The sequence below is a fragment of the Glycine soja genome, chromosome 1 (genome assembly GCF_004193775.1).
Source record: "Glycine soja cultivar W05 chromosome 1, ASM419377v2, whole genome shotgun sequence".
Lineage (NCBI taxonomy): Eukaryota > Viridiplantae > Streptophyta > Magnoliopsida > Fabales > Fabaceae > Glycine > Glycine soja.
The window spans coordinates 49,320,971-49,337,343 of NC_041002.1; the positions used below are offsets into that span (position 1 = coordinate 49,320,971).

Sequence of the window (16,373 nt, forward strand, 5' to 3'; positions counted from 1 at the left end):
CTTTAGCATTGTAATTTTGCTTAACTGTTCCACTTTCCTCTACCATATTAACGGAAGAGGAACCTGCTACGGTTTTATCATTGACTTTGTCAATTTCCTGAGCCCTCAGCGACTCCTCAATCATGAAATGACTACCGAGTTGAACCAGAGTCAACTCTTCCTTCTTATGTTTCAAGGTATGCTTGAAGTCTTTCCAAGAAGAAGGCAGTTTATCAATTATAGATGAAACTGCAATGGATTCATCCATTTTCAAATCATGTTGAGTAAACTGACCCAAAATCCGTAGCAGTTCATTATATTGCTCCATAACAGGCCTCGAATCAATCATTTTGTAATTAAAGAAATTACTAACTAAGAATTTGTTACTTGAGGCATCTTCTGCCATATACTTGGATTCAAGAGAGTCCCATAATTCCTTAGCAGACTCAACATTTTGATAAATATCAAAGAGAGAGTCAGACATACCGTTCAGAATGTGTCCACGACAAATGTAATCGTCGTTCTCCCATTTCGAACGCTTCCTTGTTTGATCCAGAGTTTCGCCTTCCATATACACCGGCATCGGTGTACTCAGCACATACACCACATTCAATGTTGTCAAGAGAAAGTGCATCTTCTTCTGCCATCTTCTGAAATCCTGCCCTTCAAACTTGTCCAACTTCGCAAACTTGCTTGTCATCTTCGAACTATCGTTCGTCATCTCGAAAGATTTGATTCAATCTTTTGTTGGTTAATTTTGAAAATCGAGATAATCCTGGATAAATCTGAAGTCGTGTATAAACACTTTCAGATTGAATCAAATTTCGGGGTTCAACCAAAATTGTTCAATCGGATAAAATCAGAAGATTATAATTCAAGAGTTTTGTTTTGGTCTTGTGAGTTTTTCACATGTTATGCTTTCTGAACCAGGATGATTATTTATAATCAAAGAACAGGTGGTTTTTGGCGGTTGAAGGAAGTTATGGAAGTTTTATCCTTTGAAAAAAAAAACGGTTGGCGGTTGATGGAAGTTTATCTTTTTAAAAAACTGTCTTTTCTTGAAAAATAACTTCCATGTAACTTCCAAAATTTGACTTCCATGTAACTTCCAAAATTTGCCTAAACCGAGCATCTCGTTATTACATTAAAACAAGCGTGCACTCTTATTTTAACATAATAAAGAGATCAATTACACTAAAATGTCCAACATCCTCATGCCACCTGGTCATGATTAGAGTAAGTAGAGTATATAATATAACATCTTAGTAACTTCACACTAAATTTATTTCTTAATTATAACCAATAATTTTTTGGTAATACACACTTCTAAAGATACTAAAACATAAAAATTAAAAAATCATATATATTGGCAAACAGCATAAATATCAGTATCCATGTCAATCATGATTAGGACTGATCTATATATAATTTCCAACCTTCAGGTTTAAGATACACATGTTATACAAGTTATTTTGTTTATGGGTGATGATATTTGAACACCCCTTAATGGGTGTCCAAATATCTTTTTCCTTTGTTTAATTACCAGAAACAAAATTCGTACCTTAATTTACTGCTTCATATAAGGAGACCAATAGCGTATTAATTCAGACACTAATACAAAGCTAGATATAAAGCAAAATTTATCGTAGCCAAAATGCAAAATACACTAAATAGTTTTAATTTTCTAGCTAGTCCTAGCTCGTTACGTTACTGCCTCCACTTAGGTAAGGCAAGGCAAAAGGTACAGGTACGTGTCTGGCGTGGACCTAATACTACGTACCAAAAGGCAAAAAGACATTGGTGTATTGTGCATGAAGACACCACATAGATGCCAAATTAAAGAACAAAACATTAACGTATATAAGTTAATAAACTTGACAACATATAATGCCCCCAAAAATTACTAGAGTGGTTAGAGCAGTTGAAGAAAGAATATCTTTTCCTCCGTCTCTATCACATAGTAAAAAACTTTATAGTACATATTACTATATTATATGATCTTGGTCGTACTTATATTTCACACAACCCGTTCCCACAGCACCCTAACTCCAACTTTTGCTAGAAAAATGAAGCAGCCATCAAAGCCATGGAGACCCTTCACGGCAAATTGCTGCTCCACAGAGGACCAAACCATCTTTAAGAACTTCAGCAGGTGCAAGCCATCACGTTCAGATTTGTCAAAGAACATTGCACCTTTGCCATCATTCAGGAGGCTCTCTTTCTCCGATCTCAGCCGTTCGTCGTCGACGCGAATCAACGAGGATCTTGCACAGTCTTTTGGCTCGGATTTGTTTGATTTTCAGCTGAGTGAGCTGCGTGCGATAACTCAGAATTTTTCTAGCAATTTCTTGCTGGGTGAAGGTGGCTTTGGAACAGTGCATAAGGGTTACATAGATGACAATTTGAGGCTGGGTTTGAAGGCACAGCCTGTTGCAGTTAAGCTTCTTGACATTGAAGGATTACAAGGACACCGTGAATGGCTTGTAAGTGTCACATATCATTCTTTATTGTGTTTAATTTTGATAAATCAACCATTAGAAATTATCTTATATATGACTTTTAAATTAAGATAATTTTCACACTGCATTTATACAAATTAGTTAACTAGAAATTATTATTGTAAAAACAATAATATTATCGTGTATATATATATATATATATATATATATATATATATATATATATATATATATATATATAAATCGATGCATTATAGATAAATTCTTTTTAAAATAATTAATTATTATAAAAATTAATAGTTTTCAATGACATGAGTTGAATTTTTTATTGAATTTTACATTTTTTTTTTATGTTTATTTGTTTGGTTTCCTTTCATATATTAATATGGAATGAAGAGTACGTACTGTAACAATTTAAGAATTAGCTGTAAAGGTTGTGACCTTTACCCACTCTAATAATCTCAATTTATAGCGGAAGTAATAAGACAAAAATATTTAGAAATCAAGTTGATCATAATATATTAAGAGGAGATGAGTTATATCAGAATTAGATTTTTAAGTTTATTATTGTATTATGCATGATTGCATACGTGGTCACAGTAAAAAAAAATTAAAAACTCATGCATATATGTGATCGAGTATTGGTTGCTGCTTAAGTTCTTATGCTTCATAACAATAGAGATTTGAGGAAAGGCCTTTTATTGATGCAATTAAATTTACTAGTCATTATCAGGGTCGTTTACTTTTGTCGTAGTTGTTAGAATTAGAATCTTCGCAATTAATTTTTAATTACGATGAGCGTGATCCAACTAGTGGGAGTGGACTAAACGCCCCATCAACCCATTTGATTGGGGGTATCTAAAGAGAAAAGTCAGGCAATTTTGTAACTTAGAATACTTTAATATTGACACGCACTACTTTAGGGCAAAAATAACTTACTATATTATTTTGATTCTTGGAGGATGGGTGCGAGTCAATTACTTAACAAGAAAGGTGAAATAAAATATGCTGTAAGATTTAAAATTCTTTAAATAAATTGTTTATTTTAAAATTGTGAACCTTTAATATCATATAGATTTAAAAATTTATATAAAAAATTAATAAATACTAAAGTTGTAAGAGTTAGTACTTAACTTGAGTCATATTAAATTTAGGATTGAAAAAATTATTTTTTTATAATAATTAATTAAATAACGATTACTTATATAAGTAATTCTCTTAAGCAACACACGGTTAAATCATTAACTCTAATGAAAAAAATTGTTATGTAACATTATTTAACTTTAAGTACTTTATTTAAGCACCTAAGTTAGAGATATTCTAATAGAGTTTGCAAAAATATTATTTATTATAGGGTTAATTAAATTTTTAGTCCCTAAACTTTTTTTTTAAATTTGATTTTAGTCCTTAAACAAAAATTTGATTAGTCAAGTTTTCTAAATTTTTTCGAAATTTGATTTTTAGTTCCTAAACAAAAATTTGACTAGTTTTTAACTTTTTTTTTATTAAGGATTTTAGTCTTGAAAAAAAATCAATTTTTAATCCTTGAATCTCATCAAACAAATAAAATGAGTTCAAACTTTTGTTTATGGATTAAAAACTGAAATTTCTAAAAATATAGGGATCTTGACTGATCAAACAAAAATTTAGAAACTAAAAATCTTAATGGAAAAAAAAATTGAAGGACCTTAATCAGTCAGATTTTTATTTAAGGACTAAAAACTAAATTTCAAAAAAATTAAAAAACTAAAAACTTAGTTAATCCTTTATTATATTTAAGAGAAACTAAAATAGAGAGACAAGAATGATCACATTAGATGTCAAAACTAAAGAATCTAAATTTAGAAGAGTATGTGAATTATGGTAAATTGCCTTATACTCATCTCTCATTGCCACTAATAAAAAAAAAATTAAATGTCAGAAATCCATGGGAAAATACTTGGAAGTATATGTAATAACTACGGGAGGTATATTTAACCATTGCCGTTTTAAAATTTTATATTCCCTTTAAAGACCCAAACCCATTTTTCTACCTACGGGCCTGAGATTTTGGAACCCAATACAGGCCAGCGCAAAAGCTTTTTTGTGCTTTTGTAAACTCTTGTTTTGGGAACAAATGCACATGCAATTTTTAATCATTATTATTAAGAGCAGTTTTATTCCAGCACCATCTTTTTGAGTTTTTCAATTTTCTCTCTTGCTATTTAGATATAAAAAAGTTAAACTATTATTGTTAAAAGCACTTTTATTCCAGCATCCTCTTTTTGAGTTGTTTAATTTTCTCTCTTTCAATCTGGATATAGAAAAGTTAAATCATTGATTTGACACTTATAATTATCTCTATTGTAAGTTTTAGTCCTATGAAAATTTTTATCTTCACACGTGCATAATTATTAGAGAAAAAATTTTCGCAAATAAGATTGTTATTCATAAAATTTTTCTAGAGTTCATATAAAAATCGTTTATTAATAACAGAGAGAATCAAAAAAGAATTTTATACAGACAATATAATAACAAATTAGAAGTAGACTTTTTTTTTTTTTGGCTGAGCCAATTGAATAATCTGATTGGGTTGCAGGCAGAAGTGATTTTTCTTGGGCAGCTAAGACACCCCAATTTGGTTAAGTTGATTGGATATTGTTGTGAAGATGAAGAACGACTACTTGTCTATGAATTCATGCCACGAGGAAGTTTGGAGAATCACCTCTTCAGAAGTATGCATCAAAATCCTTGTTTATTTTTATCTTTGAAACATATGCTACAAAGCCTCATTTAGCAACTATTTGTTGTCTACTTATCTCTTTTTTAACTTACTCAGTTAACCACTGAATGTAATTGCAGGGCTAACATCACTGCCATGGGGAACAAGATTAAAAATCGCAACAGGTGCTGCCAAAGGCCTTTCCTTCTTGCATGGAGCTGAGAAACCAGTCATTTATAGAGACTTCAAGACTTCCAATGTTTTGCTTGATTCAGTACGTAATTAACTACCAACCATTCTCTTGTTATTGGTTAAAACGGAAGAATAACACAAGAAACTAAATCCAAAGAGCTCTTATGCATCATGTGCTTTTGTCTAAAATAGGAGTTCACGGCAAAATTGTCAGATTTTGGACTTGCAAAAATGGGGCCAGAGGGATCAAACACACATGTTTCGACTAGAGTCATGGGCACTTATGGATATGCAGCCCCAGAATACATCTCAACAGGCAAGATTAATAAATCAGTGATTTGCACCTATTTCCTGGCCATATGTTTTATTACATCTATAATGAGAACCAAGGTGGAATTCAATCAATAGCAGGTGTTAATCCGGGAAAAAATTATTATATAATTGAAAATGATGGGATCTTGATCAATCTTCTTACTACATATTATTAATTCTTTTTAAAAATAAAAAAAATATTATATGTCACATAAAGATTGATAAGATAAATTTCCATATCACATAAATTATTTGTAAATTGAAAAATATATAACATGTCATGTGAATATTGATTCGATTAATTTTCACATGACAAATTATTAACTCTTTGTAAATTAAAAAATATAATGTGTCATGTGAAGATTGATAAGAACAATCTTCATATTACACATTAACTATTTTTTATAAATTAAAATATGATTAGATGTCACGTGGAGATTGTTTATATCATATGGTCTGACTTATCAAATTGGGTATTGTTTGTTGATCTTAATGCAACATATGAGTGTTAATTTACAGGGCACTTGACCACCAAAAGTGATGTCTATAGCTTCGGGGTAGTCCTGCTAGAACTGCTTACAGGAAGGAGAGCAACAGACAAGACAAGACCAAAAACTGAGCAAAACCTTGTGGATTGGTCTAAACCTTACTTGAGTAGCAGTAGGAGGTTGAGGTACATTATGGATCCAAGGCTTTCAGGCCAATATTCTGTGAAGGGTGCAAAGGAGATGGCACATTTGGCATTGCAATGCATAAGTTTGAATCCTAAAGACAGACCAAGAATGCCAACGATTGTTGAAACTCTTGAAGGCTTGCAACAGTACAAGGACATGGCTGTTACCAGTGGACACTGGCCAGTGTCACCAAAATCTACCAAAAATAGAGTCTCCAACAATAATAAGGTGAATGTGAAAGCTAGAGCCGGTGCAAACCACAAGCAACCTTCACCAGTTCCTAGCAGAAAAACTTGATTGCTACTTTTTACAAGAGTGGTTTTTAATTAACTATAACATGTGGTTTAAGAGTAATTGTCAAACCACCCTATATATGTGCATAATTAAATGTATAAAATATATATGCAATATAGATAAACTATTGAGTGTACATTAATTAAAATCTTCCTTTGACAACTGAAATCTTCTCAATCCATGATCAAAATGAAAATCAGTTAGATTTTTAGACCAATCAGCTAGATGGGTCGAGCCATCTTTTTCTAAAATATTTGCTGCCTCATCCATCCTTAAATCTTATTGTCGTTAAGATATCTTCAGAGAAAAAAAAATGCCACTAAATTACGTGGTTGGTTTAGCATGAGAACATAACTCTTTTCTTCAAGTTAAAGCCTTACCATGTGATTTACAGATCAAGGGAGATTCCAATAGCATGTAAATGCTGCTATGTACTTAAAGTTATATGCATGCTCGAGAAGGAAAACCACTAAGCCAGTAAGAGGAGTAAATTTTCAACTGCTTTAGGACTGAACAAATCCTACAATTACGTCACATGATTTGACTACTATTAATATATTTCATTAATGGTGAGAAGGGACCAAATTGTAAGCCTTTCAAATTATGTACGCCAATTGCAATAGCTTCAATGTGCTCAGCGGTCCTTCAGGAAGCACATGCGTCAAACCAACCATCCTAATTGACTTCTATTATCAAAATAGGCTTTTTAAGAGGGTTGTTTGAGTGATAATAACAGAAAGTTAAAATGACCAAATTAAATGTTAAACAGGACCTACCCATTTTTTTACCACGATCTACTATTCAAGTAATGTAGAAAAATTAGTGTTCAAATATCTTAGGCCAGCTACTTTGCTTCAGTTTGTGTGGCAACAGAACATGTAGTTCTAAATTACAAGAAGAAAGTACTAAGTAGTTGTAAACTTCTAATTAACCAAAGGTGTGGTTTCTTTCTTTCTACATAAAAAAGACAAAACTTAACCAGGAATCCAGCATATTAATAATGATCCTCAATTTCTCTCAGGTCCATTTTGGAACGGGTAGTGTGCATGCTAAATACAGTTTCTGATTCACAAACCTACGAAACCTTTGCCACATGAATCCACTTTTTTCCCTCAAAAGGGGCGTGAGAAATGCAATTAAAGCAAAATCCATCCCAACAAACGCTCATGGTTCATTGCATTCATGCCTTAGTGCCTTTCTACCCCCCATAGATAATATCTAACTTCCACCTCAGAGACCACAGAATTCAAACACAAAAATAAAATCCATGTCCAAAATTTCAGAATCCCATTAAGAAATGGCCTTCAACAACAAATTCAAGAAGTCCAGTTCCCCTTCTAATTTAACTTTCTTCATCACCCTTTTCTTCCTTGTCCTCTGCACCATACCAGTATTCTTACTCCTCCAAACATCCACCACAAGCACCACCCTCTCCAAAACCTGGTCAGGTGATCTTCGTTTAGCCGAATTTGCATGGAACAAACTCCCATTTCTTGAACACAACCCTTCACCGGTACCTCTCAAAATCGCTGTCTTCTCTAGAAAATGGCCTATTGGAACCATTCCTGGTGGCATGGAGCGCCATGCATACACCCTTCACACTGCTCTAGCTCAACGTGGCCACAAGGTTCATATCTTCACCTCTCCCCCACAAGAAGAAACCACTTCAACCTTCTCTTCAGACACAACCAAAGAAGCAGATGCTAACGCACCCTCTTCACCTTATATCCATTGTCATGAAGGGGAGCCGGGTAAGTGGCGCTACAACAAAGCATGGGAACAGTTTCTGGAACAAAACCAGAAAGAACCATTCGATGTTGTTCACTCAGAAAGTGTAGCACTCCCTCACTGGCTCGCTCGCGAACTTCCGAACCTTGCAGTTTCATGGCATGGCATAGCTCTTGAAAGCTTGCAATCTAGTATCTTCCAAGACTTGGCTCGTACGCAAGACGAGCCTAGATCCCCGAATTTCGACAAAGGCTTACAAGGTGTTCTCCCTAAGATTCTAAATGAGATAAGGTTCTTCAGGAAATATGCACACCATGTTGCCATTAGTGATAGTTGTGGTGAGATGTTAAGAGATGTGTACCAAATTCCCAACAAAAGAGTGCATGTAATTCTCAATGGGGTAGATAAGGATGAATTCAGAGAAGATGTGGAATTGGGAAAGGAATTTAGAATCAAAATTGGCATTCCAAGCAATGCTAGTTTAGTGCTTGGTGTAGCTGGAAGATTGGTGAAGGACAAAGGTCACCCTCTCCTTCACGAAGCATACTCTATGCTAATAACCAAGTACCCCAATGTGTATTTGATTGTAGCTGGCTCAGGACCGTGGGAGAATCGGTATAGGGACTTAGGGAGCCATGTTCTTGTTCTTGGATCAATGAGTCCTTCCATGCTAAGAGCATTCTATAATGCTATTGACATTTTTGTCAATCCTACACTTAGGCCACAAGGGCTTGATCTTACTATGATGGAAGCCATGATGAGTGGGAAGCCACTTTTGGCGTCGAGGTTTCCGAGCATCAAAGGTAGTGTTGTGGTTGATGATGCATTTGGCTTCATGTTCTCTCCCAATGTGGAGTCCCTCTTGGAGGCACTCGAAGCAGTGGTGAAGGAAGGAAAGGAAAGGCTTGCAAGGAGGGGAAAGGCATGCCGTGAATATGCAATTTCTATGTTTACTGCAACAAAGATGGCGTTGGCATATGAGAGACTATTCCTATGCATAAAAGAAGATAGATTTTGTAACTATCCTTGAGGTTTAATCTTTTTCTTTCTATCATTGCTTCTTTTATTCGGACACGACTGTATCAAAATTATAAAAAAAATTGTCAATTCGAGATATTGTTTTGGTAATTATAATTTCGTATCCCAATAAGTCCTGAATTTTCAAGTGATAGCTTTTGTTTTTGCCCAAAACAAGGAGAGAAAAAAATTGTTGCAGAAATTTGTAAATAAATCTCTTCCAAGCATATATATACATCTTGCCTCTGCTTCTTCAGCAGCTATTAGAAAACATAAAACTATGTAGTATGTACAAAGCAGAATATTTATCTGCTCACATTGACCCAACTCATGGTGGCAAAACCTCATTCAAGTTCCAGAGGGTCATTGTTGTATATTTCTTCAAACCTCATGCTTCCAAAGCTTCCATGTTTTTCCTGTTTGGTGCATTGCTGGAGAGAGAAACAAAATCTTCACTCTCCCTTGCTTCAGCTCTGCCTCCAAAATCATAACCCCTATACATCCACCTTCAAGTATCAACAATTCCATGGCCTGTGCTAAAATCTAAGACACAATCAATTGAGCTGAAATCCGGTGTCTCTCAAAACGATCATACGCGTGTTTGGTTCTCAAGAACAACAACACACTTGAACATAGTCCTAGGACAGACATTCCTCCCCACCAGACAAATGTCCAGAAGTAGCACTTTCTTCCCATGCACACCAGTGTGTCAGCCATTAACTCTCCCGGGATTTTGTAAGCATTCTCATCATAAATCAACGCAGCCAGAAAACCAAACAGAAGCGACCCAATGGGGATATTTGTTATGAGAATGTTGTGATTGACGCTCACACTGTTGGGTCCAAATAGCTCCGATGTAACTGCCACAGCAGCCGCGAATATGAAGCCAGAACTCAAACCAATCAGTGCAGTGCCTGTTTTAAGTGCCGCGGCACTGTCTGATACAGCAAGCAGTATGAATGCAACTGGGGTTGGAACAAGTCCAATGGCTAGCCATCCGGTCCTTGCAAAGTAGAACTTGCTGCATTTTGGAAAAATACTATCATCTTAGGTGCTTTTCTACTTAAGATAGGAGTACTAGCAACCCACTTTTTCTAATATAGAATCCCAAGTGGAACTCATTAAATAAAATGTAAAACCAACAAAATGATGTGTTAAAGAATGTGTCAGTAGCATTTTGTTTTTAGAAGTGCTAAAACATAATCTCTAGCACAAGAAATTATTGCATAGTCTGAGACTATGAGGTCCTGGCCAATCTCCAAGTGACATGCTATTAACTCTTATCGGTAAATTGAAATAATGTGGTTACATATCACGTGGAGATTTGTCGAACCCTATTATAGTCTTGACCAATCTACACATGACACATTATTAATTCTTTCTTGTAAATTGAAAAAAAAAAATGTGGTTAGACATCAGGTGGAGATTGGCCTGATACAATTATTTCTCCTCTAACATACCCCTTATGACACATTCTTTATTAATAAGCTCCATAAACATGATACAATATATAAATGGCGAGGATAATACTTACTTTCTAATATAGTCTGGTACAGCTGAAAGCAAGCGGCCAAAGAAGGAAAATGCCGAGTAGAGTGTGACAAGGGTAGATATACTTGAACTGAGGCCTAAAGATTGAGCTATCTGTCCCAGATTATTGCTGTAAACAAGTCCTATTGTGCCTCCACAGAAGTATGTAACATAATAGAGCCAGAAATCCAACCTCTGGACAACCACTGCAGCAGTGTGCTCTTCACCTAGCATTGCCAACTGATCCTGGCCAAACATCTTGCCACAACACACATCACTAGATTTTGCACTCTGACTTCTATACTTGGATCCATTCTCACTCAGCAGGCCATGACCGTCCCCATTGCTGAGACTGAGAGTGCTGTTTTGACGCGTGAGGAGTTCCTTATGCAGCTCAAGATCATCGACATGGACAAGAATGAAGCCGGAGCCTTCCATCCGAAAGCTGGAATGGATGGCATGGTGAAACCAATCTCGAGCATATATAGTGCCAGGGATGCATAGTGGGGATATGAGGAACAAAATGGCACCACCAAAGTAGAGCCTCGACGTGGATTCATCAGAAGTTGATGAGCCAAAGAGAAGGAGGTAAATGCCAGTGAAAATGGCTAGGAAGTTGAGTACTAGAAATATCACTGAGTTCCTGCGAGAAGCTTCTGGAGATCTATTGAGAGAGTCTAAAGGGGGTTGGAGAAGAATTGGGACTAGTGCTGCAAGGGAAGTGAGAAGGGGAACAAGGGCATTCAAGAGCAGGTACAATGCATCAGATGAAGGGTCTATTGAATTCGCAGCAAGTGTGTAGAGTGCTGCACTCACACCATTGAAACTCACAGTGAGTGATAATGCAAGGGGTCTGTTAACTGGGAAATTCCTAATGCAGAGAACAAAACATACTGTGTTGAACCAACAGATGCTACAGCCACTCAACAGACACAGAAGAAAGAACTGCCACATACAAAGTAAAAGCTAATTAACTTGAATAAAAACATAAGTAGTTTTCTGTAATTAGTATATGTGAAATACTAGTAACACATTTTCTATCACACTTGATATATTACACCTCGCTAGGTTTATTACTCTCCAGTTATCAACCATATATACTGTAATTACCACTAGTAACCACTACTTTAATCTCATTATGCATGTTTCTTTACTACATCATACTATCACTTGCCAACAGTCCTTTAAATTTTAAACTGTAAAGCTTGGGGGAAAAGCAAAAGCTTTGAAGTGGAAATTAAATTGAAAGAGAATTTGCAAAAGTTGTTTTCATTTGTCATTTATCATTTTCGCGAATATTTTATTGTGTAAGTATCATTGTTCTATTTATTGTATGGATAACTTTTTTTTTTGTGTGTGTGTTATATGATCTAGTAGCGTATGGAAAAGAACCACGTCTGTTGGGTTTGGAAACCATAATCAATTGATTAATTCGGAGTTTGGTCACTCTGAGATCAGCAGAATGAACGAAAATACAGTTGAAAAGTTGCTAAATGAAAAGGATGTGCCTAGAAAACATGACCACAAGTACAAAACACAACAACACATAGCATAAAAGATTTATGGAGGCAATTAATTAGGATACTTATAGCCTCATAACTTCTATCCTTTTCAGAAAGTATGTCATCCATTCAAATACTAGTTAACATAGTATAACGACCTTTTTAAACTTGCGAAAACTACAATTTTTTATTAGACACATCTTGAAATTTGGGAATGGGTTGTCTGTAGTGATTAAAAATCATCATAGCAGATTCCGACTCTTCAATAAGTTTCATTGATACAATATATATTTTTTTGTTAAAATTAAAATTTAAAAGAATAAATAGTAAAAAAAATGCTGACACTTGATATGATCAAATTTTTTTCTTCCACTCAAACTAAAAAAAAAAAAAGTATAAAAATTAATCAGTGGCACTTGGAAAATGCATAATTCAGGCAAACTATTCTAATTTCTCAAAAAGAGAAAAAATGGATAGAAGCTCCAAAAGCGAACGCCCCATATCTAAGGGGACCCAGAATAATTAATGAAGAGAAAAGTTGGTAATATGGATTTAGTAAAATTTAATAAAAAAAAATATGATGATAACTATCCTCATCCTATTTTCGAAAAAAATAAAAAACTTTTCTCATCCTCAAAAACACTTTCCTCTCTCCCTCCCGAGGAAATCTTTTAGTTTTAATGTCTTTGGCCGGAATAAGTACTTTTTATCCTTTAAAATAAAATATAAAATACTAAATAAGAAAAATATAAGCGTAACGGAATAGGTATTACTAAAAAAAATTAATCTTTAGGTCCATAAATTTTAAAATAAAAACACATTAGATATTAGAAAATTGTAATTAATGATCAAAATGTCTATTCAAAATAACTTCTTTTATTTAAAATATTCATAATTTTACGTGAATCTGATCAACAAAAAACATTTGTCTATTTTTTTCTTTTGAAAAAAATTCGTAGGGTAACGAATGTTAGACCACAAGGCCACCCCGAGAAACTGACCGCAACTCCCTCCAGAATTCAAAAATGGCAAGTTGCTTCCTAACTACTTAAAATGCATTGACAATTCATGTCTTTTTCAGAATGACAAGTATCTTTCACCGGTGAAAATTTTGCTCAAACCGAATAGAAATATTTTGCACGACAAAATTCATGTTAAGTTGAAATAATTATATATATACTAATGCACACCCTCAATGCTATCGCAAATTATTGTTGATGATTATTGATTACTCAACTTAGTAAACCTTGTCAAATTTATACACTATTATGCAATCACATGAGTAAGTTTATTTTTTTTTAATAATAATTGTATTTAAAATCGTGTAGCAAAGATGATTTTTAATTGGTTTAAAGTGATTAAACCCAACCCCCCTTGACAAAGTTCCGTGTTTGAATTGGAGAGAAAACGGAGAATTCAGTAATAGCAAACCAAAGGAAGAAAAAAAGAGAGTATATATATACATGTAAGGTTATCCAACTCAAGAAAATTTAGTGAGAGTTTCATAGGCTCAACTCGTGGATACTCAACTCATTTGTAAGAATCCACTGCATATAAAAATAATAACAAAATATTTATAAATAACATATCAATTAAATATTTCAATAATATAATACAATAAAATAGTAAATCATAAATTTCATAATACTTAAATAACTAAGTCTAGTAATGTATCACTTATTAGATAATAATTTGTAGATGTTATAATAGTGGTAAATCATTCCCATCGATGATTTGATGTTATTAGAGAATAGAATTTGATGGTATTAAAGATGAGAATTTTTTTATTTGAAAATAACTCACTATATGAATATATGTTGAACAATAAATAGACAAAAAATAATCTAAAATAACTTACATCTTAGTCTAAATTTTTTAATTTGCTGACTCGTTGACTCGGAAACTCGATTTTATTTAAGAGAGTATATAGAGTCTATAGAGAGTTTGATAAGCATGTATAGAGGGACTCACCAGATAATAAGGCAAGGTGATGAGATTTTTGATGGCAAGCCACTGGAGGCCGTAGGCGATGAATCCAATGGAGGAGGCGATGAACAAGACGAGGGAGAGAGGTAAGTACATGAGAGCTAGGCCGGAGGACCAGCCGAAGACCTTGCCCATGTCGCTGGCGGTGGCGAGGTAGTTGAGTTGCAGCTGAGAGATGTTGAGGTGGGACTTCAAGGAAGATGAGTACTCGGAGAAGTCGAAATTGGTGCCGGTGAATGCCTGAATCCATATGGTGGCCACCAGAATCATCCACTTCCGCGATTGCCCCGCCATGGATATGAGTTTTGCGTACACGACTAGCTATGAATATATCTCTACGTGGCTTCCTACGTCGCATGGAATTGGTCCCTTATAAACGAACCGTACAACCACACAAATTCCTGTTTTTTACAGGAAAATAAAATTAAATAAAAACTGTTTTTTTTTCAAATAAATTAACTCACTCAATCAATGGGTATAAAATCTACAGTAACAGTAATCCCAATTATCCTAGTTTTCTTCTTATTTTACTCTCTTTTTTTGGGTGTAATCTTCTTACTTTATTCTAGTCTTAATAATTACACATGTATTTATCTGTATGGATGTAATTCAAAGAAAATAATCATATTCATTTATTCAATTCACTATATACGAAACAAGTTTAACTTCTCAAATCTCTCTCATATTTATTCTCTAACGGTTATAAACCACCAATAACCTTCCTTTCTTTTTTTTTTCTTCCTACGTACCACCTATAACCTTCCACATATATTTCATTTGTCAAAGGCAGACATGAAGTGCCTATTTTCCTTTAATATATAAGAGGAGTGCTTGCAACGTATTTTGACTATTATCTATTTTTTCTAGCACATATTTTATTATTACAAATTATAAAATCATAAGTGAAACTAACTAAATTTTGAGAATTTCAATTAATTCTAAACAATAATAATGAATGTGTTTGAGAGTGTATTGTTAACATTTTTTAGTATGCAATAATTTTTTTACAAGAATTTAATTTAAACATAATTAATAAAGTATGCCGTATAAAGTTTTTTTTTTTATATTGTTATGCAATTACAAATTATCATATATGATAATTAAATTTTTAAATAATATCTTAAAAATTACATCAATGATTATTTTTTTATTGGTTCATATTGTTAAATTTTTGAGAAAAAAATATTTTTAGCTCCTATACTTTCGGTCAACATGATTAAAGTTTCTATACTTTCATATTGATAAATTTGATTCCATTAAAAAAACGTGGAATTAGTTCCTCTTTTCTAAGAAATCATTATCTCTTAAAAGAAATGTACACATTTTTTAAAGAATTAAATTCATCAATATAAAGATTGAAAACACATTTGTTCTAAATTTTTTATTTTAGTAGTGCATATAACTTAAACTCATTTAAATATACTAATTCCAGCAAAAAGTAGTAATATTATTTTATTAAAAAATATTATGTTTATAATAATAATTTGCTAAAAAAGTCTACAATAATTATTTTAATAATTGCATTTAAAATGATTTGTGATTATTTAATATTTATACTATAATTAAAAACTTTCCACATTTCTTATTTTACAATAAAGTTGCACTACCTTTTCTTTTATAAAAAAAAAAAGGAAATATCCAACATGAGTTTTTCAGTTACTATAGCCTACTATTGACACTACCAAATTTTGAAATTGAGGGTGAAAGGTCAAAATTTCCCACACCTTCCTCCCTTCCTTCTTCCCCATTCACCCAATTTCCCTTTTTCTCAACCTCATTCCCATTCTCCTTCATTTTTCTTTTCCACCCTGCCCCTTCTCCCTTTTCCTCCTCTTTGTGTGCCCAACTCCCTTCTTCCTTCACTGTTTTAGCATCTGAGCATCATCTCTTCGTCAAGGCTCTTGGTGGTAAGTTTTTTTTTTTGGTTTTTTAGTTCAACGAAAACATGATTTCATTGTGTTATGGGTTAAGAAACACTACAAAGTCGTGTTTCCATAAC

General features: G+C 33.6%; 3 protein-coding genes across 4 annotated transcripts; 2 read left to right on the plus strand and 1 right to left on the minus strand.

Moving 5' to 3' along the window:
• The first annotated feature begins 1,980 nt into the window (after positions 1-1,980).
• Positions 1,981-7,856, plus strand: LOC114418485 (probable serine/threonine-protein kinase PBL15). 2 transcript variants are annotated; one of them, XM_028383862.1, is made up of 6 exons: positions 1,981-2,462; positions 5,017-5,152; positions 5,280-5,413; positions 5,524-5,647; positions 6,163-6,545; positions 7,754-7,856. In XM_028383862.1, the coding sequence occupies exons 1-6, from the start codon at positions 2,046-2,048 to the stop codon at positions 7,820-7,822; spliced, it is 1,263 nt and encodes a 420-aa protein (XP_028239663.1). In that variant the 5' UTR covers positions 1,981-2,045; the 3' UTR covers positions 7,823-7,856. The 2 variants fall into 2 exon arrangements, with proteins under 2 accessions (XP_028239663.1, XP_028239654.1); XM_028383853.1 differs by lacking the exon at positions 7,754-7,856 and having other exon boundaries at positions 1,982-2,462; positions 6,163-6,770.
• An 18-nt stretch (positions 7,857-7,874) lies between these two features.
• On the plus strand, positions 7,875-9,478 carry LOC114418476. The gene has a single exon (XM_028383842.1). It carries the CDS (start codon positions 7,909-7,911, stop codon positions 9,367-9,369), a length of 1,461 nt encoding a protein of 486 aa, XP_028239643.1. The 5' UTR covers positions 7,875-7,908; the 3' UTR covers positions 9,370-9,478.
• Positions 9,479-9,497: 19 nt separating this feature from the next.
• LOC114418467 (protein NUCLEAR FUSION DEFECTIVE 4-like) lies at positions 9,498-14,724 on the minus strand. The gene is made up of 3 exons (XM_028383829.1): positions 14,360-14,724; positions 10,891-11,831; positions 9,498-10,377 (listed from the first exon to the last, which is right to left on the minus strand). Exons 1-3 carry the CDS (start codon positions 14,666-14,668, stop codon positions 9,900-9,902), a joined length of 1,728 nt encoding a protein of 575 aa, XP_028239630.1. The 5' UTR covers positions 14,669-14,724; the 3' UTR covers positions 9,498-9,899.
• Between the last annotated feature and the right edge of the window lie 1,649 nt (positions 14,725-16,373).

What these genes read in the sequence shown, in the direction of transcription:
- LOC114418485 (XM_028383862.1), top strand. Translation starts at nt 2,046, where the DNA reads ATGAAGCAGCCATCAAAGCCATGGAGACCCTTCACGGCAAATTGCTGC. An exon ending in GGAGAATCACCTCTTCAGAA is followed by an intron (nt 5,153 to 5,279) that starts GTATGCATCAAA and finishes ATGTAATTGCAG; the next exon opens with GGCTAACATCACTGCCATGG. An exon ending in CCAATGTTTTGCTTGATTCA is followed by an intron (nt 5,414 to 5,523) that starts GTACGTAATTAA and finishes TGTCTAAAATAG; the next exon opens with GAGTTCACGGCAAAATTGTC.
- LOC114418476 (XM_028383842.1), top strand. Translation starts at nt 7,909, where the DNA reads ATGGCCTTCAACAACAAATTCAAGAAGTCCAGTTCCCCTTCTAATTTA.
- LOC114418467 (XM_028383829.1), bottom strand. Translation starts at nt 14,668, where the DNA reads ATGGCGGGGCAATCGCGGAAGTGGATGATTCTGGTGGCCACCATATGG. An exon ending in TCACCTTGCCTTATTATCTG is followed by an intron (nt 11,832 to 14,359) that starts GTGAGTCCCTCT and finishes TGTATGTGGCAG; the next exon opens with TTCTTTCTTCTGTGTCTGTT. An exon ending in GTACCAGACTATATTAGAAA is followed by an intron (nt 10,378 to 10,890) that starts GTAAGTATTATC and finishes TCCAAAATGCAG; the next exon opens with CAAGTTCTACTTTGCAAGGA.